Source organism: Oryctolagus cuniculus, chromosome 17 (assembly GCF_964237555.1).
Source record: "Oryctolagus cuniculus chromosome 17, mOryCun1.1, whole genome shotgun sequence".
In the NCBI taxonomy this organism is placed as follows: domain Eukaryota; kingdom Metazoa; phylum Chordata; class Mammalia; order Lagomorpha; family Leporidae; genus Oryctolagus; species Oryctolagus cuniculus.
In genome coordinates this window covers 25,120,374-25,141,899 of record NC_091448.1, presented here as the reverse complement: position 1 = coordinate 25,141,899, position 21,526 = coordinate 25,120,374, and the positions used below count along the sequence as shown (strand labels likewise).

At 51.4% G+C, this 21,526-nt stretch overlaps 1 protein-coding gene across 1 annotated transcript; it reads right to left on the bottom strand.

The window, feature by feature from the left end:
- Nucleotides 1-3: 3 nt before the first annotated feature.
- Nucleotides 4-19,452, bottom strand: UBE2Z (ubiquitin conjugating enzyme E2 Z). The gene is made up of 7 exons (XM_008271334.4): nucleotides 19,023-19,452; nucleotides 16,951-17,023; nucleotides 14,289-14,476; nucleotides 11,741-11,852; nucleotides 9,224-9,336; nucleotides 7,505-7,595; nucleotides 4-3,125 (listed from the first exon to the last, which is right to left on the bottom strand). Exons 1-7 carry the CDS (start codon nucleotides 19,343-19,345, stop codon nucleotides 2,955-2,957), a joined length of 1,071 nt encoding a protein of 356 aa, XP_008269556.3. The 5' UTR covers nucleotides 19,346-19,452; the 3' UTR covers nucleotides 4-2,954.
- Between the last annotated feature and the right edge of the window lie 2,074 nt (nucleotides 19,453-21,526).

Below are 21,526 nucleotides of genomic sequence, written 5' to 3'. Positions count from 1 at the left end.
TGCTTTTCTTTCTTCCCCCAATATTTTATTTTTTAAAAGTGCCTTCACATTGCATCTTTATTGGAGAAAACCTCATTTATCCAGTAAGGATAACCTGAGTAACACAGAGAACAGCAAGCACATATATAATGACTTGCACAGGTCATCTACAAGTTCACGGAAGAGGCGGGCCCAGGACGCAAGCTGTGTCTCCTACCTAGATGGTCTGGTTTCTCTGCAGCTGTTAAGATAGAAATCAGAGCTTTGCTAATTAAAATCTCTTCCTTTAACGTTCTTTCTTAGTCACAGACCCTAACAGATGAGGGAATAATATTCAGTCTCCTCCAGCCTCTGCCATAGAAGGTCCAGGCCATGAGGGAAACATAGCCGGTGTTAGGTGGTGGCTAAGCTGGAGGAAAATGATGGAATCTGAGGGGACTCAATAGTGAAGGCTGCATCTTGGTTCTCACTCCACACTAGCTTTGCTTCCTCAACAGGGACTGCTGAGCAGGTCCCTGTAACCTAGCAGTGGCTGAGGGAATCACTGTGCCATTTTATACACACCTCATTTAACCTTCACCAACCTTAAAAGTGAAGTAGGTGTCCTTAATGTCACAGATGGCAAATCAAAGGAATTCACCAGAGGCTGCCAGCTTAAGCAGAGCCGAAGCTGGAGGCCAGAATGACGACCCTGAGCCCAAGCTCTGTCAGTGCTTGGCACGGTGCAGGCTGGCAGGACATGATGTTGTGTAGACTTCTACACACGTGGTCAGCCAAGAGGAAAAGCCTCTGTCAGAAAGCAGCAATCTAGAGCAGGTGAAGAGGCAGCCGGGGGAGAGGTTGGGATTTAAGGCTTTCATAGTCTTCACGGTCTAAATGCTAAATCCCTAAGCAGCGCTGGCTTGGACACCCAATAGACTCTCCCCACTGACACTTCCTTCTCTTAGTTGGAGCCCATCTCTACCTTTATCTCCTTGTGGGACAAGGGTTCCCAGAGCATCAGAGCAGGTGCGGTGAGAATGCCGTCCCCCATTAACTGCCAGAGTGACAGCCTTAAACAGAGAAGGGCCCTGCTCCTGCTCCCACCTTCCAGACAACACACCGAGTGCTCGCCTTCCCCCACTTCCAGAGGACTCCATGCTTTACTCCAATCCTCCCACACCCTCAGGCGCTTCCTCCTTCTGCCAAAACAAACTTTATTGCACCAAAAAGAAAAAAAAAAAACTTCATTTATGTACAGATATAAAGACATCTCTGACTCCTGTGCATATATTTCCTAAACTCAAGATTAGGGCGTCAAGGTCAGGCTGCGATGCCAGACGTGCTCTGCCCCACGGCAGGGCCCGGGAGAGGATTGTCACTCGGAAAGTGGGAACACCTGAAATGGATGACTGCCAACACTGGGCCCACAGACCAGCAGTGTTCTAAGCCCCGGACTGGCTCGAGGAATGGAAGGAAACGAAGTGGGGTCCCTCTGAGTCTGCGCAGACCCTGCCTTCAGGTGTCCAAGATAAACTTGCGTTCCCAAGCCCCCCATTCCCTGTCCAGCGTCACTGCTCCTGCCCTCCTCCTTCACACCAGGAGAGTCCCGTGATCCCAGGGCAGCAGCAGGAGCAGGCACACGCCATCCTCTCCCTTCAGCACGGCTGGATCCTGACTGCGGCCCTGCGTCACGTGCATCACCAACACCCCTGGGAGCCCTAACAAGGATCTGGAAGTGCGGGGAGAACACACCAAGAAGGGGAACGATGGATTCCCTCGATGCCCAGTAGTACAGGGCACCCAATGCACGGTTTTGTTGTTTTTTTCTGAGCCAACCAGCTAAAGGATCACTGCAGCTAAATACAGACAGAAGCAACACAGCCAGGCAAATGGCCATCGGAGCCAGTGACAAAGAGCAGCTGGAGGGGGAAGGGAGAGGAGGGGAGGAGTCTCCAGAGTCCCAGCCCTAACCCCCTTTTGCCATTGGCTACCCTTGCTCCCCTCAAATCCCTAGGGGTTGAAGTGAGGAGGGGGACAAGCTGGGCTGAGAACACACAAGGACAGCCAAACAAAATACAGTAAGGACTAGCATCAGTCTTCCCCCTGCACCCCACCCCAAGAGAAACACCCTCATGGTGACTAGCATTTATGAAAATCTGCAAGAGACTATTCTATGTAGTGGCTCTAATCCCATACACACAGCAGCTGCTTGTGCTGGGAACTTTTCAAATCAGTGATTGCGGGAACAAAGAGGATCTTCAGCTTCTTACAGCGCCATGCAGGCTTTACCAAGACCTTGGTTCAGTCCCAGTCACATTTACCTTCTGTCTTAAACTGAGAAAAGGGTGAGGGAGGGGAGCAGGGGAGAAAGGTGCTCAGGTGCCAGGTAAAGCTTACTGATCAGCAGCCTAGACTCCACCACTGTTCCTGCTCTTTGGTCTGTCTAGAACAGTGACTATAAATTAGGAAAAACAAAATTATGCTGGCCCATGGGGAAAGGGGGGGCAGGGAGGGGAAGGGCATTGGGAAGCCTGGCTTCAGGACTGAAGACAGACAGACAACCACCCAGACTGTTACGTGTCCCAGACAGCCCCCCACCCCGTGTTCCCTTCCAGACATCCCCATAAATCACGTGGGCACACCCCCTCTTGGAAATACAATTTGTCTTCCACCCGGCCCTAAGGAGCTGGCCCTGTGGAGAGGTGTGTTGGTTGCTTTGTTTGTTTTTCAGAGGCCCTCGCCCTGGGTGCTCCTGGAAAGGTACCTTGGCCCCTGATATGGGACAAACAGCCCCAGATGCTCCAGCGCCAAGGAGGTCAGATGGGGAACAACCCCCACTCCCACACCCTGGGATCCGAGCTTGCTTGGTTGTTGCCATCTTGCGGGATGACGTCATTTTGGAGGGAGATACGCAGTGCCTCTCCATCCCTGGGGTGAGGGGAAGGGACTCTGCCGGACTTTCGAGTTGGGGGAAGGGGAGCGGGGAGGAGGGCCTAGACCCTCAGGCTCCCGTGCAGGTCCGTCTCTGTCCCAGACGAGCTGCTATCAGAGTCCATTTCAGCATTCTCATTATGGAGCCTCTCCAGCACTTTCTGACGGATCAGTCCCAGGCGCATCAAGAGGGACTGGTAGTCAAAGTGGCCCCGCTTCTCTCCAAAAGGGTCCTGTGGGGAAGAGACAAGGGGGGTGGAAGAGTCACGCCTGGGTGGCACAGCCTAGAGGGCACAGCTCTGGGTCCATGTGAAATGCAAGCTCAGGGGCACAGTGGAGCACAGAAGAGCCCAGCAGCAGACAGCGTGTCTCTGCTCAGGAATTTATGCAGTGTCCCAAATCCATCCAGCTTGGGCTGACATGAAAAGGTTTGCATTCCTCAAAAGCAAGCCAAAATGCAGAAGGGGTACGGAGGACTTTATGAGACAGGAGGACTTTATGAGACAGGTGATGTCAGTTTGTGGAGGGGCTTCATTTTAAAGAAATCTTTTAATTCTATTAGCCTTTTTTTTAAAAAGACTTATTTATCTACTTATCTATTTATAACTCAGTTACACAGAGAGAGGGAGAAACAGAGATCTTCCATCTGCTGGTTCACTCCCCAAATGGCTGCAACCAGGGTTGAGCCAGGCTGAAGCCAGGAGCTTCTTCCAGGTCTCTCAAGTGGTTCCAGGGGCCCAAGGACTCGGGCCATCCTCCGCTGCTTTCCCAGGCTCATGAGCAGAGAGCTGGATCGGAAGTGGAATAGCCAGGAAACGAACTGGTGCCCATATGGGATGGTTGGCATTGCAGGTGGTGGCTTAACCTGCTAAGCCACACTGCCAGCCCCATGAGCTTTTTTAAAAAGGTTTATTTCCATCTCCTCAAAAGGTAGAGTGAGAGTGAGAGCTTGATTGATCTTGCATCTACTGGTTCACTTCTCAACTGCCCACAATAGCTAGGGCTGGGCCAGGCTGAAGCCAGGAGCCCATCCAGGTCTCCCATGTGAGTGGCAGGGGCCCAAGCACTGGAGCCATCCTAGGATGCTTTAGCAGGGAACTGGATCCGAAGCAGAGTAGGCAGGACTCAAACCAGCGTTCCTTTATATAGGATACTGCTGTCCCAAGTAGCAGCCCAAGCCACTGCACCTCAACACCCTCCCAGTTCTGGAAGGACTTTACATGGTCTGAGGGGCTTCTGAAATGATCCAGATAGCAAGGGAAGAAAGATTCAAGACCAGGACTACGACTATTAAGTGTGCTGTTGTTTTCAATTAATTTCTAAAACCACAGGAGGTCAGATGGGGAACAACCCCCACTCCCACACCCTGGGATCCGAGCTTGCTTGGTTGTTGCCATCTTGCGGGATGATGTCATTTTGTTCTTTATTCTCTATATTCATAAAAGGGAAATCTGCTGTTCTAGGGTCACTAGCAGGTCTAGAACTCCAGAGCTCTGGCCCCCAGGTAAGCACCTGTGGGTCTCCCCGGAGACGACCCGTTACCACGTTCCTGTCTGGTTGCTGGGCATTGTTTCTGGGCCACCTGGCCTTCATCTTGGTCCTTGTCCTTCTCTCTCAAAGGTCTCTGAACATTTCCCAGGAATATTTAACTGCCCTCAGGGTCTCAAAACTGATCATGGGTGGGGCAGAAGGCATGGAAAATGAGCCTAAAAGGCTATGTAGGGGCTCTCTGTGCGATCTCCCCACTTGCAGTTTTGCTCCTCCCACACACTGACCTCACGGTGGGTGCCAGCAGTCGGTACTCAGTCACCCGCAGGGGCTGTGTTCCCTGAAGGCTGAGCTCTACACTAACTCTACAGCTGTCCATTCCCCAACTCTTCTGTCTCTGGCCCTTGGCTCCATTTCCTCTATCTCCTTCCTTCCCAGATGCTATTCTTCTCCCAGGTCCTGTCCCAGACCACCCCTCATCACAAGCTGTCTGAGACTGAATGCTGGTGGTGCTGCAGGAGGTCGGCCATGAGAAGCCCTCACGGGAAACACTGGGGCAGGTATCATCATGCACTCTTAGAGGGACCAGCGTTTGGGGCAGCAGCTGAGGGCTGCTTGGTATGCCCACTTCCCATTCAAGTGCTGGATGCTCCATTTCTGATCCAGTTTCTTGCTAATGCATCCTGGATGGCAGCAGATGATAGCTCAAATACGTGGGCCTCTGCCACCCACATGGGAAACCTAGACAGAGTTCTGGGCTCCGGCTTGGGCTTGGCCCAGCCTTGACTGCCGTGGGCATTTAAAAACTGAAACGAAACAGCAGATGGGAGACCTCTCTCTCTTGCTCCTTCATGTAGATGAAAAGAAATAAGTAAACATTTTAAAACGAATGAAGCACTCAGGAAATAAGTTAACCCTGAGTTGGCCTTGCTTTCTGAGCTTAAATGAGGCAGGGGGGTGACAAGTCACTGAAGAAAGGATGGGGAAGCTACCAAGGGCAAAAACACCAGTGGAACCAAAACATCAAAGAGGGTACTTCAAAGCTTGTGAATGTGCATTAGGAAACAACTACACATAAAGAAAAACATTTCTTGCACTAAAGCAAATTTAAAAAGAAAATAGTTTTGGGAAGGCAGAGAGAGAGAGAGAGAGACTGACTGATCTTAAATCTGCAACAGCCAGGACTATGTCAGGTCCAAGCCAGGAGCCCAGAACTCAACCCAGGTCTCCAGGTGGTTAGGCAGAGCCCAAGTACTGGAGCCATCACCTGCTGAGTCCCAGGATGCACATCAGCAGGAAACCGAAACTGAGCAGCCAGGACAAGAACCCAGGTCTTGGACATGCGCCGTAGGCATCCTAACCACTGCGCCAAACACTTGCCCCTAACCTTACATTATAATCCTATTTTTTTCCTGAGCTTTTCAAAGTGTCCTTGTACTTCTACTGCTTTTTAGCAGGTAGGCAGAAATAAAGGAAGGACTAGCATTGTGGCACAGTCGTTTGAGCCACTGCTTGTGACATACGCATCCCATATCAGACTGGCAGTCTGAGTCCCAGCTGCTCCGCTTCTTTTTTTTTTTTTTTTTTAACAGTTAGAGTGGACAGTGAGAGAGAGAGACAGAGAGAAAGGTCTTCCTTTTGCCGTTGGTTCACCCTCCAATGGCCGCCGCGGCCAGCGCGCTGCGGCCGGCGCACCGCGCTGATCCGATGGCAGGAGCCAGGAGCCAGGTGCTTTTCCTGGTCTCCCATGGGGTGCAGGGCCCAAGCACCTGGGCCATCCTCCACTGCACTCCCTGGCCACAGCAGAGAGCTGGCCTGGAAGAGGGGCAACCGGGACAGAATCCGGCGCCCCAACCGGGACTAGAACCTGGTGTGCCGGCGCCGCTAGGCGGAGGATTAGCCTAGTGAGCCGCGGCGCCAGCCCCAGCTGCTCCGCTTCTAATCCAGCTTCTTGCTAGTGTGCTTTGGAAGGCAGAGGATGGCCCCTGCCACCCATATGGGAGACCAGGATGCAGTCTGGCCTGGCTCAGGCTTGCTGTTGAGGTCATCTGGGGAGTAAACCAGAAGGAAGACCACTCACTTCTGTTTCTCCCTTTCTGAGGCTCTGCCTTTCACATTAATCAATATTTGAAAGAAGAGAAGGGGAGGGGAGGGGAGAGAATGGGAGAAAAAAGATGAGGCGAGTCGAGTCCATAGAGCTGGAGAGCCTTAAGGGATCTTAAGTCAATTATCCAAGTCACCCCATTTCTAAGCAAGACTACGAGCAAGTGACCCAAAGATACAAGAACTGATCCTCCAGGTCAGGCGGCCTCTCACTTTCTTACCAATCAGGCCATTTTAAACTGAGTGTATCTATAGTTTGGGGGAAAAAAAACCTTCTAAATTGAGCCTAACTTCTGCATTCTTATTGGAAGTGAAAGCACATATCCCCAGCATAGGCAGAGAATAAACAACTGGCTACCACCTTTGGAGGAGCAATCTTTCAACATATGGCATATCCATTATTTCTCTGTCACTTTTATCCGTGAGCTCTTTGAGCTAGGGCTAGAATTCCAAGAGATGACTTTCATAATCCTCAAGATTCCAACAGGACTGAGTGTTTTGGTTTGAAAGGACCACTGATGGGGCCAACGCTGTGGCACAGCAGGTTAAGTCACAGCCTGTGGTGCTGGTATCCCACAGGGGTGCTGGTTTGAGTCCTGGCTGCTCTACTTCCAATCTAACTCCTTGCTAATGGCCTGGGAAAGCAGCAGTGGAGGCCCAAATCCTTGGGCCCCTGCACTCACTTGGGAGACCCAGAAGAAGCTTCTGGTTCCTGGCTTTGGCCTGGCCCAGCCCCAGATGTTGCAGCAATTTGGGGAGTGAACCCCTGGATGGGAAGATCTGTCTTTCCTCCTCCCTGTAATTCTGCCTTTCAAACAAATAAAAAAATCTTAAAACAAACAAACAAAATAAAACACTGACTCTAAAAGAGAAGGTGTTCTAGCCTAGAAAGCAGGACTATTCAGATTCTACTTATGAGGACCTACTTTATGCCAGGAACTCAGAACCGAGTCCGAGTGACTTGGGGCATTGCACAGGGTCTGCGGTGGGCTTCTGGAATGAGCAGGAAGGGCTGCGTTACCTGCATGGTCTGGCCTTGAAGGTGCAGGCGATCTTTGCAGGCCACCTCATAGAAGTCGTAATACTCGAGAAAGGACTTCTCCATCACCCCTCTGGAACAAAAAGCAGAGAGGTTAAAAACCTGGAGAACGAGGTCGCCCCTTTCATCCTCTAACCTTAGCGCCAAATAAACAGTCAGAGTTCATGTTTGGTTTCCACAAAAATCTTTAACTGGAAAATGGAACAGCTGACGTCCCTCATACCTTAAGGATCTATGCGAGTGCCCACAATACTCACCATCTGAATTTTGAATCTCACCTTCAACTCCTGACTGGCTCAACCTCGGTGGTTTCCCATAAGCCATCCACAATCCTAAACATTACTTAAAATTCTCCTAGAAGTTTAACTCTGTTCATTCAGTGTGAGCACTTAAAAATAAACATTAAGAAATGAGTTTATTGTGGAGTATTCTATACCTCTTTTGGCTGTAATACAGTATATCCAAGCCTTCATCAACTTGGGGTCTCTAAAGGTGGGGCTGCCTCCCCCATCAGATCTGTGCTCTTCAGAAAGAGAGCCGCTCTTGAGCTCCTTTTTTATTTATTTACTGAAAGGCAGAGTGACAGGGAGAGAAAGACAGATCTTCCATTTGCTGTTTCACACCCAAATGCCCACAACAGATGGGGCTGGGCTAGGCAGACGCCAGGAGCCAGAAATTCCACCCTGGTCTCCCACAAGGGTGGCAGGTACCCAAGTACTTGAGCCATTATTTGCTGCTTCCCAGGTGCATTAGCAGGGAGCTGGATTACAAGAGTAGCCACGACTTAAAACAGCACTCTGATACGGGATGTGACACTGCAGCAGTAGCTTAACCCACTGTGCCACAAGGCCCTCTCTGAGCTTTTCTTACTTAGCCACATGCATTTTTAAAAATATTTATTTATTTATTATTTATTTAATTTATTTGACAGGTAGACTTATAGACAGTTATAGACAGAGAGAGACAGAGAGAAAGGCCTTCCCTCTGCTGGTTCACCCCCAAAATGGCCACCATGACCAGAGCTACGTCGATCTGAAGCCAGGAGCCAGGTGCTTCCTCCTGGTCTCCCATGCAGGTGCAGGGACCCAAGCACCTGGGCCATCCTCCACTGCCCTCCTGGTCCACAGCAGAGAGGTTGACTGGAAGAGGAGCAACCGGGACCAGAACCCGGCGCCCATATGGGATGCCGGCGCCAAAGGCGGAGGATTAACCAAGTGAGCCACAGCGCTGGCCCCCCTATTTATTTATTTGTTTATTCGAAAGTCAGAATTACAAAGAGAGATGCAGAGACAGAGAGACCAATCTTCCATCTGCTGGTTCACCACCCAGGAGGCCACAACAGCCAGGGCTGGGCCAGGCTGAAGCTAGGAGCTTCATCCCGGTCTCCCACACTGAGTGGGAAGGCCCAAACACTTGGGCCATCTGCTGCTGCTTTTTCCAGGCCACCAGCAGGAAGCTAGATCAGAAGCGGAGCAGGCAGGACATGCAGTAGCACCCATGTGGGATGCTGGTATCCCAGGCAGCAGCTTTACCTGCTACGCCACGGCAGTTCCCATACTTGCTCTTTAAAAAGCATGACTACCTCCCCCCGGCCCGTCTTCTGGTTCTCCACAGCGGATTTTGCCACAAAGGCCCTCAAAAGTATAAGCCACCTCAATTTCCAAAAAGAAGGTATACCAAGTGGGTCCTCGTGACACGTACCGTAAGGGCTCTGGGCAGGGACATTTTCCTTCCATCATGTCACAGACTGCAACTCTGATGGTCTCGTGCCGGATACATTCATTGTAGTTTTTGCTATCTCCTGGATGTCTCTCCTGTAAGGTGACAAATGCCATGGCACCAAGCACAAAGTCTAGGTCAGAAGAAAAGCTAACAGAAGACTTCAGGTTCAGTATGGAGTGTGTGACCCACGCACACCAACTAAGAGGATACCTTTCCCACTATATAGGAAAACCCTGAAGAACAACTATTCACACACACACCCCCCACTGTACACCAATCCCTAGCCTCTGCTACAGGTAGCACAATCTCTACTAAGCAATCTAAGACCCATCAAATATTCCAGAACCTGACGTGAAGGCCTATCAGGTAAGAATTCAGTGGAAAATAACCAATTTAAGAGCAATGGTGGGATCAAAAGCTGTAAACGATGTTAGCAGTCAGTGTGGAAACCTCTGGGCATTCACATGTAAAGGAAGCTTCTTGCTGAACGCCCTCACACATCTGTATGGTTCCACCACCACTGGGTCAACTGTAGAACCAAAACTTTCAAAGGAAACACTCCAACTCTGGTCTAGAAAGCTCATCTGCGCGTGTGCTGTGAACACGGGAGACGGCCTGCTCTCCTGAACGCTGCTCTTGCCTTCTCACGGTTCCTGCTGCCTCCAATTCCAGCAGCTCAGACTGGCTGCCGCTGAGCTCGTCCATTTCCAGCCCAGCACCGTGGTTTCTGAAACCCCGGGGGGCCAAGTAGGGATTTTTAAACTTCTGAGGGGAATCACCACATTCAACATGTCCAGTAACCATGTGAACTACCACTCTGAGATAGGGAGTTTGCAGTTTAAAAACTAAACTGTACCATCTTCCCACGTTATCTTTGTGAAGTCGGATTCCTAGTCACTGCTGTGAGAAAAAACAAACAGCATATGAAAACAGTGGAGAATAGCCGACAGGAGTGGCGAGGTTCAATCTGATTCCAAGATTTTCAAAGTTGTGCATTGTCCAACAGGTACAGACACATCCTTTAAGGAATTATAATTATTTACTAAAGAAGCTGATTAGATCCAGCCACTTCATAAAAGGAACAGTTTGGTATTTTTCACCTGGAGAACTGCAGAAAAATTATAAAACATCATGCATGTGTGAAGCACCAAAACCTGGGAACACTAAGAAGTAAGCACTCCTGAATTTCCAAACAAGGAAAGACCTTAAAATCAGCTCCTCGTTTAGCCAAGTCCATTACCATTACTGCCCACTCCTGAAATCAGGTACATTATTTGTTTGGAAAGGATGGTTTAGAGATTCATTTTTGTTGAAAAGAATATTTATTCAGGTCTATTACAGAAGAATGATAAATTTTAGTGCTACCTTGAGTACTTTAAGAATTATGCTGTTTTAAGCACCAAGATGGAATTTATTTTGAGAATATCACTGCAATTTTTTTCAGTTCTCAAGAACAATTCAGGAAAGCACTTTGGACTAGTGATAGAACTTGGCCTGAGGTACAAATCCAGGGTCCCGCACTGATCAGTGTGTTCTTGTGAAAGTTAATTAACCTGAGTCACTACTGCCTCACTTGAAAATGGGCATGACAACATCTCACAGTAACTTTAGCATGAAAATTAAACAAGAAATTATACATAAAAGGCCGGTGCCGCAGCTCAATAGGCTAATCCTCTATCTTGCAGTGCCGGCACACCGGGTTCTAGACCCAGTCGGGGCGCCGGATTCTTTCCTGGTTGCCCCTCTTCCAGGCCAGCTCTCTGCTGTGGCCTGGGAAGGCAGTGGAGGATGGCCCAAGTGCTTGGGCCCTGCACTCCATGGGAGACCAGGAGAAGCACCTGGCTCCTGCTTTCGGATCAGTGCGGTGCGCCGGCCGCAGCGCGCCAGCCGTGGCGGCCATTGGAGGGTGAACCAACGGCAAAAGGAAGACCTTTCTCTCTGTCTCTCTCTCTCACTATCCACTCTGCCTGTCAAAAAAAAAAAAAACAAAAAAAACAAAAAAAAAAACATAAAAACTTGACAGTGTCCAGCATATCTGCATGACATAAACTTGGAAAATGTGATTTTTTTCCGCCTTCTCTTTGACAGTGTTGACTAAAACATCCCACCCCCAGCTCAGGACTGGCAACTTTGCTCTGCAGGATAATGGCACTTGCCAATTCTGGTAGAGCCGCAGGCTGGGCAGGGTTCTTAAGGGAACACCCCAGACCACAGGTGCTGAAGAACCCACTGGCAGCAACAGCCCCAGAGCAGGCTCAGAATTCATTTCCGAAAGACTCCACTGACTTCCACACTGTAGGTTAATCCAAGCCAATACTTACTAGTGTTACTCTAAACCTTTTAAATTAAACAGGTTATCATCAAGGAGCAGGCATGTCAGCCCTATTTTTCTCCTACAGTGGCAATCAGGATATACAAGAGCTGTACCGGGTCAAAGAAAGATCTCCCAAAACAACTCGCATTCCACACCCGAGAGCTGGGCCCACCCGGCCTTACCTGTTCAAAGCCAGGCTCATTGTGGTAAGGGTTCTCAGTCATCAGGGACTGGATGGAGATGAGCACAGAAGAGATGCTCTGGGCCGGGCTCCAGGCTGGGCCAGTCCACGTACTGCAAACACAGCCGAGGGAAGGGGAAAGGGTCAGGTGGAGAAAGACCAGGGAACATGCCCTGGGCCCGAGCGCAGGCAGGGACTCACCACAAGTGAGTCCTTCCTTCACTAACACCACTCTGGAACTTCCCAGCCTGTCTCATCCTCACTCACCAGCAATCGGTCAGCTGCCTAATCCCGTCACGTGGAAAAGAAAAGGGGCCACGCAAGCAAGAAACTGTGACGGAATTTTCCTTGGGTCCGTAAAGAACAGCCAGGGAAGGTTAGAGATGACACCACCAAGGAATGAGGCAGGCAAACAGCTCCAGGGCTTTAGACGCCAACCTCTGTGGCTCTGAGAGAGCTTACTGGCTACGGGTGGCAATGCAGGTTGTGAGGGGAAAGACAAGCTGAGCACAGAGGCTCAGAGCCATCTGGGGGTGGGGGGGAGCACCCAGTTCTGCATCAAGCATTCTCTGAAGACTACACAAGTCTGCTGGGACAGACAGGCCACAGTGGGTCTGAAAATAATATATGGACAGCATCTTGACTATGAAGAGAAATACCAAAATTGCTCCTCTTTCATAAACCTGAGCCAGCCTTAGGGAGCAGCATCTTGGATAGTAATGGTTATTTTCCTTTAGCTCATGCCTTCCCTAACTGAAGAGATGGCACCAGAGCTGAGCCACGACTGGCTCTGTGTTGACTGGCCCCTGTCCTCTCCCGAGTCAGCAAGCTGTAAGTGGTGACTGCGTCGGAGGTGCATCTGAAGTGCCTCTCAAGCTCCTCTTGCCAGCGTTGCTCTCCCAGGGACCCTACACCTCCTACCCTCTGCATCAAATATTTGGGGGTTCAAGTTAACAGGGTCAATTCTCGTGCAATTTCTTCGGTCAGTCAATCTGCCCAGTACTTTGGCCTGTGTAGGGAGGAAAGGAATGAAGCTGGTACAGCTAACACAATACACTAAGAACATGTGGAAATTCTCTACTCCAAGTCTTCAGGATGCTTCATTTCTACCCAAAACAGTTCTGCCACTTTTACCTGACTACCCGACTCCTCCTGTTCCTACTGTGTGCAGTGTCTGCTTAAGATGGTCTGCACATTGGCCTCATGAGGGAGAAGCTACACCAAAACACTTTCGTGAACAAATTACATGCAGAAGCCAATGATTACAGTTCCTGGGGCCGTTGCTATGGCGTGGCGGGTAAAGCCGCCACCTGCAGTGCTGGCAGTACATATGGGCACCAGTTCGAGTCCCGGCTGCTCCACTTCCGATCCAGCTCTCTGCTGTGGCCTGGGAAAGCAGTAGAAGATGGCCCAAGTCCTTGGGCCCCTGCACCTGCGTGGGAGACCAGGAGGAAGCTCCTGGCTCCTGGCTTTGGATTGGTGCAGCTCCAGCCATTGCAGCCATTTGGAGAGTGAACCAGTGGATGGAAGACCTTTCTTTCTCTCTCTCTGCCTCTTCTCTCTCTGTGTAACTCTAACTTTCAAATAAAAATAAATCTTAAAAAAAAAAAATTTCCTTACCAACACAGTTTCATGTGGATAAACACCACTGTCCTACCAGCCCAGACAATTATGAGATGAAGGATTTATTTAAGGGCAATCTGCCACAACCAGAGCAGAACGTATTCCTGGATTTGAGAGAGTTCTAGAACAATAAATCCTATTTCAAGTTTGTTTCAGGTGCCTCCCCCTGCCACAAACCTGGAAACATGTTGGCCAGGAAGAATAGGAGCATCCATCTGGGCAACTTTCTCAACTTCAACCTGTACTTGTTCTCCACCCCAGGGGAATTCAGATCACAATCCAAAATATGCAGGAAGACATTTCCATCCTGAGTTCTGAACCCACAAAGTCTCTTAAAATGGAATGACGGGAACTCCATGGATCAAAATCTCAGCAGCACTCAATAGAAGACAAACTTAAAGACTTCTAGGGTCTGTATCTGATGACTTCCAATGGCAGACATTTTTCATTCAATTGTCAAACGCCACAACAATTATCACTACCACTACTCACTGAGACCCGGAAGTGAGACCCCCCCACAGCCTTGCTCTGTCCAGGCGAGAGTAAGGCCTAATGCCGTTAGGGAGCAGCTCTCAAACCAGACGGGCACCTGCAGCGCTAGGAGGGCTTGTGAAAAGACAGATGGGGGGCCGCCCCAAGGCTGCTGACACAGCAGGGCTGGGGTGGCACTCCCAAATCTGCAGATGCTGCCTCTCAGGAACCCCACTCTGAGAACCACTTTACAGCACCTCTTGTATGGAAGACATGAACGCTTCTCCTTTGCATCTAGAATGATACTAGTTAGCACCATCCTGGGGAGAGCTGAGAAGAGAGTCATGCGATTATTTTCTGTTCCGTGGTTCAGACGAGAAGCCCTGGCTGATGAGGCTGGCCTGGCATAATTATTTGCTAACAATCAACTTGGCCACTTAGAAGTCTCCTCTTACCCTAGAATACTCAAGCAGACCTTCCCATTGCGGTAGAAGTTGGGGTTAAACCTCACTGTGTTATTGCCCGTTGTCATCAGTTTGACCCGAGGCGGGTGGATGGGATAGTCGGGTGGACACCGAAACACGAACAGGAAGAAACCCCCTTCATAAGGAGTGTCAAATGGGCCTGTGATCAATGCATGAATCTGCAAAATAAAACCCCATCTCAAAATCGTGAGGTGATGCTCCCTCCCCACCCACCCCTCCTGACCTCCGCCTGCAACCCATGCCAGGAGCAGGCCCCGTCCGGTATCCATATTCTCACCATGCCCAATAAACATCCTGTACTCACTCACACTAACAAGTACCCTGGAATCTGAAGAAATCTCACTGCAGTGGCACGGCATCTTAGGGGTTGAGCTGAGGTGGGAACTGATATATACTCAAAACCACCCTGGGTAGCTATCCCCTGAAACTCCCTCAAAGCCTGCTTTTTGCGTGCACCTCCTTCATCAGTGCTACGTCTAACACGCGACTAGGACATCAACGCTTGCAGTACATACCTAGCAGCTCTAAGAGATCCATACGCATTTCTGCAGAGCATGCTGTTTGGATTTGCCTAGGTTAAACACGCCTATGATGCAACTACACCCGGTATTTATGCTGCACAAGGGAGAGGTAAGAGGAATGGAAAACAAAGACTGGAGGCCACAGCACTGGAGCCAGTAATGGGGAGAGCTGGGGGCTGTGATGGAGGCAGACGGTGTCTCCTCGCTTCCTCCACACAGGAGCTAACCTGCTGTGGAAGATGTGGCTCAGGTGCATCCACTGTGTCGAAGTACAAGAAAAAATGGGGAAAATCCAGGGCCCAAGCAGAGCCATCAGGTCATCCCCAGAACTTCCCCAACTTCCCTGTTGGCTAAAAGAAAAAAAAAGACAGCAGCTCTTTACCCGCCCCCCCCCCCCCCACTCCGGCAGAGTGGACAGTGAGAGAGAGAGAGAGAGACAGAGAGAAAGGTCTTCCTTTGCCGTTGGTTCACCCTCCAATGGCCGCCACGGCTGGCGTGCTGCGGCCGGCGCACCGCGCTGATCCAATGGCAGGAGCCAGGAGCCAGGTGCTTTTCCTGGTCTCCCATGGGGTGCAGGGCCCAAGGACTTGGGCCATCCTCCACTGCACTCCCTGGCCATAGCAGAGAGCTGGCCTGGAAGAGGGGCAACCGAGACAGAATCCGGCGCCCTGACCAGGACTAGAACCCGGTGTGCCGGCGCCGCTAGGTGGAGGATTAGCCTAGTGAGCCGTGGTGCCGGCCAACAGCAGCTCTTAAAACACTAAATTTTCTACCTCCACAAACCATTACTGAAGATTTCCCTTCCTAAAGGGAAGAAAACCTGAAGCGATTCAGTCTGCTTTCTTCCTCTATAAAGGTTCTAGGCACGTAAGTCTACTTAGACTCTGAGCAGCAGGAGGAAAAAGGACACCGTGATATGCCTTGGTCTCTAATCCCGACCTTGGCCCAGGGACACCCCAAAGTATATTCTAGCCCCAATCATGTGAATAACAAATTCAATTGGGGGGCCGGTGCCATGGCTCATGGTTAATCCTCTGCCTGCAGCGCCGGCATTCCATATAGGCGCCAGGTTCTAGTCTTGGTTGCTCCTCTTCCAGTCCAGCTCTCTGCTGTGGCCTGGGAAAGCAGTAGAAGATGACCCAAGTGCTTGGGTCCCTGCACGCACACGGGAGACCAGAAAGAGGCACCTGGCTCCTGGCTTCGGATTGGCGTAGTTCCAGCCGTAGTGGCCATTTGGGGGTAAACCAACAGAAGGAAGACCTTTCTCTCTCTCTCTCTCACTAACTCTATTTGTCAAATAAATAAAATTCAATTGGTTCTAATAGGGCATCACTTCTAGGACCCCAGGGGTCAGCATATGAACACTAGTCTATGACTGAGAACAAGGTGTCCCAGGAAAAACATTCTGAAGCACATTAAAAAAAAATCTAAAGGGAATCCTATTCAAAACAAAGACAGATAAAACAACAAAACAAAATCTGAACTTTTACTGTAGGCATTTTCACTTAAAGACCCGTAGATGCAGCAAAGAGGGATGTCTTCCCCAGGCCAGCTTCTGAGGGCAGAGCAACGACAGAGGAACGCGACTCACGCACTAGGGATCTCTGGGTGGGGATGACAGAGATGCTCTGAGGTGGGACAGTCAGCAGCAACCCGTCCAGGACAGGAGCCGGAACAAGGCCCTTTAATCACAAATACTCAGTCAAGCGCAACCTCTCCCTGACCTTCCCTGCGTCTGCTTAACAGTACCACGGTCAAAGTCAGGAGGGGGAGACGGGCAAAGAGCTGGGTAGTACAGTGGGCAAGGTGACCAGGTAACTTCACCCAGCCTGGCGCACTCCGACACTCAGAAAGCGTCCTAACAGCTAAGCTGAACAACGCGCATCGGCTGGGATTTTTCCAGCCACTCACTACCTATCAGCACTGTAACAGACACCTGCTGAAGGCTCTGCTCCACTTCACTGTGTGACCCTGGCTGAGCCACTCACTCCCCTAGGGTCTCCACTTCTTCACCTGCCTAATCAGAGAGGCGAGCTGAATAATCTTTTATACTCTTCCAACTTTATGGGCCAATTTCCCGAAGCCCCCTGGCTCCCCATCAAGTTACATACCTTGGTCATGTCAACAGTATCGGGTACGACGAACATTCCCGGAGGAGGCTCCTTATAAATGGACATGATATCCCTGGTAACACCAAGAGGAGGCGGGGAAAGAGTGAGGGGAGGGGAAGGGGAATCCCTTGAGCGGGACAATTGTTATCGCCTCAGTGAGGCCAGGGTTTGAGAAAGTGGCGCTTGGTACCACAAATGTTTGCACTGTCTTGTTGGCTGAGATCCTCAGCTGAGTACTTATCAGGCAGGCAGAGAGCAAATTATCATCAAAGGGACATTGTTTCATCAGGGGGAGGGCAGGGAAAGGAAAGAAAAAAAAATATCAGAGATCCCAATGTTATCAGATGTCACCCTGGAAAAGCCACATCCCATTTACTCTCACTTCCTCCCACATGGCGACTCACCCACTTCCCACCTCCGAGGTTCCCAGGTACTACGGCAGACACCACACGAGGATTTTTTAAAGAAACTCTGAAGGCACAATCAACTCCACTAAAAAACCGAATTCCATAACCCATGCAACCTCTCATGTGCAGAAGATGACATGAAACAAGTGAGCTGGCGAGGAGCAACCCCATCACGGCGGTCTTCCAGCTCAGGGGACTAACAGAGCGGCAGCTTCTCTGGGTGGGGGGAGGGGGACCCTCTGAAACCGCTCACCCTCTCCTATCTAGAGGAACATGTGATTACTGCAGATGAGAGGATGTCAGGGTCACGGCTCACCAACTGGATTGGGCTAGCTGAGAGCAGGGGGCTAAAGGACATTCCAGGTAGGGAAAAGGCCAGGGACCTGCTAGGGGAGGCAGGAGTGTAAAAAGTACAAACGGTGGCAGAGCAAGGAAGGAAGTCTTAGGCCGAACTCAACAGTATGTCAGGATCAGAAGACTGACAGGAGCAAGGGAGTATACAAGAGTTGAGGTTCAAGTTTAAGTTGGGGGCAGCAAAGCCCAGAGAGTTGGTATCCTGTGTCAGGCACTGTGCCAGGTGCTTTACGCACACTGTCCTGCTGAACTTCTATCACAACCTTGAAAAGCAAGTAGAGAGACAGATGAAGGAACTCGGAACCTGGGGCTGCACCTGGAGGAGGAGGAGGAAGAGGAGGAGGAGGAGGAAGAGGAGGAGGAGGAGGATCGTGACGGGAGTGTGGGCAGCAGTCTGGTCATCTGGAAACAGATTTCAGGATTCACGGCAGCTACACAGTACTACTCTCTTCCTTATGTGATGGGTACCAGGCTATGCACTTCTGCGAAACATTTTATCTATGAAGTGATATTATCTCAAATCAGTCACCCAAGAAATAAGCACAGAAAGGACTTAGGCCTTTGTTCCTGTAATTAAGCTGAATATATTTGCTTGAGAAAAGTAAATCAAACAATCCAGGTGTGTGGGTGAGGAAAACCCGTAAGAAAGAAGGTCCTGAGTGGGATCTTACAATCCAGAGAGACCCGGGGGTGGGCGGGGGAGGCGTGCCTGAGTGTCCTGAGCAGGTGTGAGACTGGAAAAGGGGTTCGAGGGAAGATCTGGGTGAGCCAGGGAACCCACCTAGACCTGGGAAAGTACTAACTAGGAGGCGGCTGGAGATGCAGAGATAAAGGGAAGGAATGGCTGGAATCTAAGGCACGGTAAAGCCAGCTAGGTTATGTGTTAGAAACTGGGCTCCCGAGCGCACAAGAGGGACCCAGGGGTGGGGCCTGTGGGCAGCATCTAGTCGGGCCGGGGTGGGGAAGCGGGAGGGGGTGTCACTGAAGCGCCAAAGGGTCGGGTTTCGGGCGGGAGGCAGGGGGTGGGGTGGGGGTGGGGGAGGGTGTCCGGCTCCGAGATGCGGGGCTCGGGGGAGGCTGCCGAGGGGCGGGGTCCGACCTGGGCACACGAGGAGGGGATAGGTGCTTGGGGGGCCGGAGGAGAAGAGACTTGGACCCCGACGCTCCCTGCGGGCAAGACTTGGGCTTTGGAGCCTGGCCGCCTCGAGGCAAGCGCAGCGGGCTGGGGGTGAGTTGTAGTGGGAAGGGGTGGGGGGCGGGGAAGGTCGCGCCCCGGAGCTCGGGGCTGGAGGAGGAAACACCCCAGCTCACCGCTTGATCCGGAGTAGACACTGCGGCGCGGTTCGCTCGCCGTCCCAGTCAGAGCTGAGCGTGGGGTCCCAGTGGCTAAGCAGCGCGGCCCCGTGGGCAGCGGCCGAGGGCGGGAGCCCCGGCAGCGGAGCCAGGCCGCTCCCCGGCCCCCCGGCCCCGCCCGCCGCCGCCGCCGCCGCCCACACATCCGGCAGGAAAGGCGGCCCGAACCCGCCGCCGCCGCCGCTAACGCCAACAACGCCAGCGACGCCGCTCGCCCCGGGGCCCGCCGCCCCGGCGCCTGCCGTCGCCGTCGCCGCCTCTTCAGTCGGACTCTCCGCCATCGCTGCTTCGCTTCCGGGACTGCTCGGCAGCACGTCCGCCGACCAGAGCGGCCGCTGCTCCCGCCCGCTCTCGCACCACCGAGAGCCGGGCCAGAGTGTCCCCACCCTCCGCTTCCACAGCCCGGGCGGCGCTGGCTCCGCCCACCCCCGCCCCGACCAGCGAGAGGCGCTCTGCAAGAGCGTCCACCCACGGTCCTCCAGGGCCGGGCGGGGGCGGGTTGGGGGGGGCACTAGCGGGCCGAGCCGAGGGTTCTGGGCCCGCGGTGGCCGTTCTCCGTGCGGGAGCGACGGAGAGCCCGACTGCGTGGAAAATGTTATTTTCAGATGCTGAAACGGGGAAAGAAAGTTTAAAGAAGCGGCGGAGTGGGCTTAAACTCCTTGTTTACCGAGAGGGTGGCGGAGACGTGCGTCTGGGACGGGACTGGACGTAGGGCTCGCCGCGGAAGAGGTGACCGCCTGCGGGCCCTTCGCGGGCGCGAGGCTCCGTGGCCGAGCCTGGCGCCCGGCACCGTCATGCGCCCAGAAAGAGGAAGGAGTCGGGACTGCACGCGAGAAGCGGCCTCTCTTGTTTGAGCGTTGGTCTGAAGGCCCCGCCGAGGGCCAGGCGCTGCCCTGGGGATCGAGCAAGAACTCGAAGGAAGAAAGAGCAGGCCTCCCGACTTTTCCTGCCCGCAAATCCTTAAACATACAAGAACCCAGGGAATGCGTATAAATCCTAAGAGGATTCCTTAGGACTTTTCTGAGATCTTTCAAGTGAAAAGTAATCCTAAGGACTAAGAAAAACAGAGGCCTTCCAAGAAAAACTTTGCTTCTCCCTAGCAAAAATTACAGGCTGATGACCATCACCCAGAAAGCAGTAGGGCCAGACGCGTTTCCGATTGGAGAGCCAGGGCACGGGTAGCCGCCAGCAACCAAACATAGTGATGTTTCTTCAGAAAAGTGTATGAATAGCCCTACTAATTTGGGCACGTTACGAACATTGATGCCAAGGAGGGGAGCGTCACTTTGGATTATACTTGCTGCCAGAGGTGTGTTTTAAAACAGGCGTTTGGGTTCCAGAGGTCTGGATTTCCAGTAGTGGACCGTGGCCCTGAATGAGGATGAAACAGCTAAAAAGTTACTTCCCTGACGTTTCTTGAGTGCTTCTATATCCTGGTACTTTATTATTATTATTTTTTAAAGATTTGCTTATTTGTGTGTGAGAGAAAGAGGTGTTCCATTCGTTCGTTCACTCGCCAAATGGCCGCAATGGCTGGAATTGAGCCCATCAGGAGCCAGGAGCTTCTTCCGGGTCTCCCACCCGGGGAACAGGGGCCCAAGGACTTGGGCCATCTTCTACTGCTTTCCCAGGCCACAGCAGAGAGCTGGATCAGAAGTGGAGCAGCCTGGACAGGAATCAGCGTCCCTATGGGATGCTGGTGCCGCAGGTGGAGGCCTGATCCACCAGGCCACAGTGCCAGCCTGTACTTTATATCCTTTCAACAACCCATGAAGTAAGAACCATTATCAGAAATTGTTCTGACACCCACACAGGGTCATGGTGGGCGGAGCTGAGGCTGTAAAGCAGCCAACCGCTGTGTGACACTGACACCACTGGAACCACACTTCCTTTGTTTTACCTCATGCTAAGGAAGTTCCTGTCGTACCTGTGCCCCACCCTGCCCCCTGTAACACACACACACACACCCACACACCCTTGGGGCTATAGACCATGTGTTAGCATTAAATCCTGCACAGGACTTGGCACAACTTAGGTACCTGACGCAAAGGGAAATTATTCAATGTAATATTGTGTATGCATTTCGTATTTTGTTGGTATAGTGTTCATTACTATAATAAAGATGTTAGACCATGTATCAAAGGGCATAAAAGAAACTGGTCACAAGGGTTGCCTCCAGATTGATTGCTGACAGGTGGACCAAAGGGTTTTCTACTTTTTGAAGGATTTTTTTTAAAGATTTCTTTGTTTGAAAGGGAGTTGCAGAGACAGAGGGAAAGAGAGATTTTTAAAAAGATTTATTTATTTATTTGAAAGAGTTATCTTCCTGGGTACCTCACAGAGAGAGAGAGAGAGAGAGAGAGAGGTTTGTCTTCCATCCATTGGCCCACTTCCGAATTGGCCACAATGGCCGGAGCTGCACTGATCTGAAGTCAGGAGCCAGGAGTTTCTTCTGGGTCTCT

Coding starts and splice junctions, on each gene's coding strand:
- UBE2Z (XM_008271334.4), bottom strand. CDS start 19,345: ATGGCGGAGAGTCCGACTGAAGAGGCGGCGACGGCGACGGCAGGCGCC. Junction 17,024..19,022: donor TGTCTACTCCGGATCAAGCG/GTGAGCTGGGGT, acceptor TGGTGTTACCAG/GGATATCATGTCCATTTATA. Junction 11,853..14,288: donor GTCTGCTTGAGTATTCTAGG/GTAAGAGGAGAC, acceptor CTGTGTTTGCAG/TACGTGGACTGGCCCAGCCT.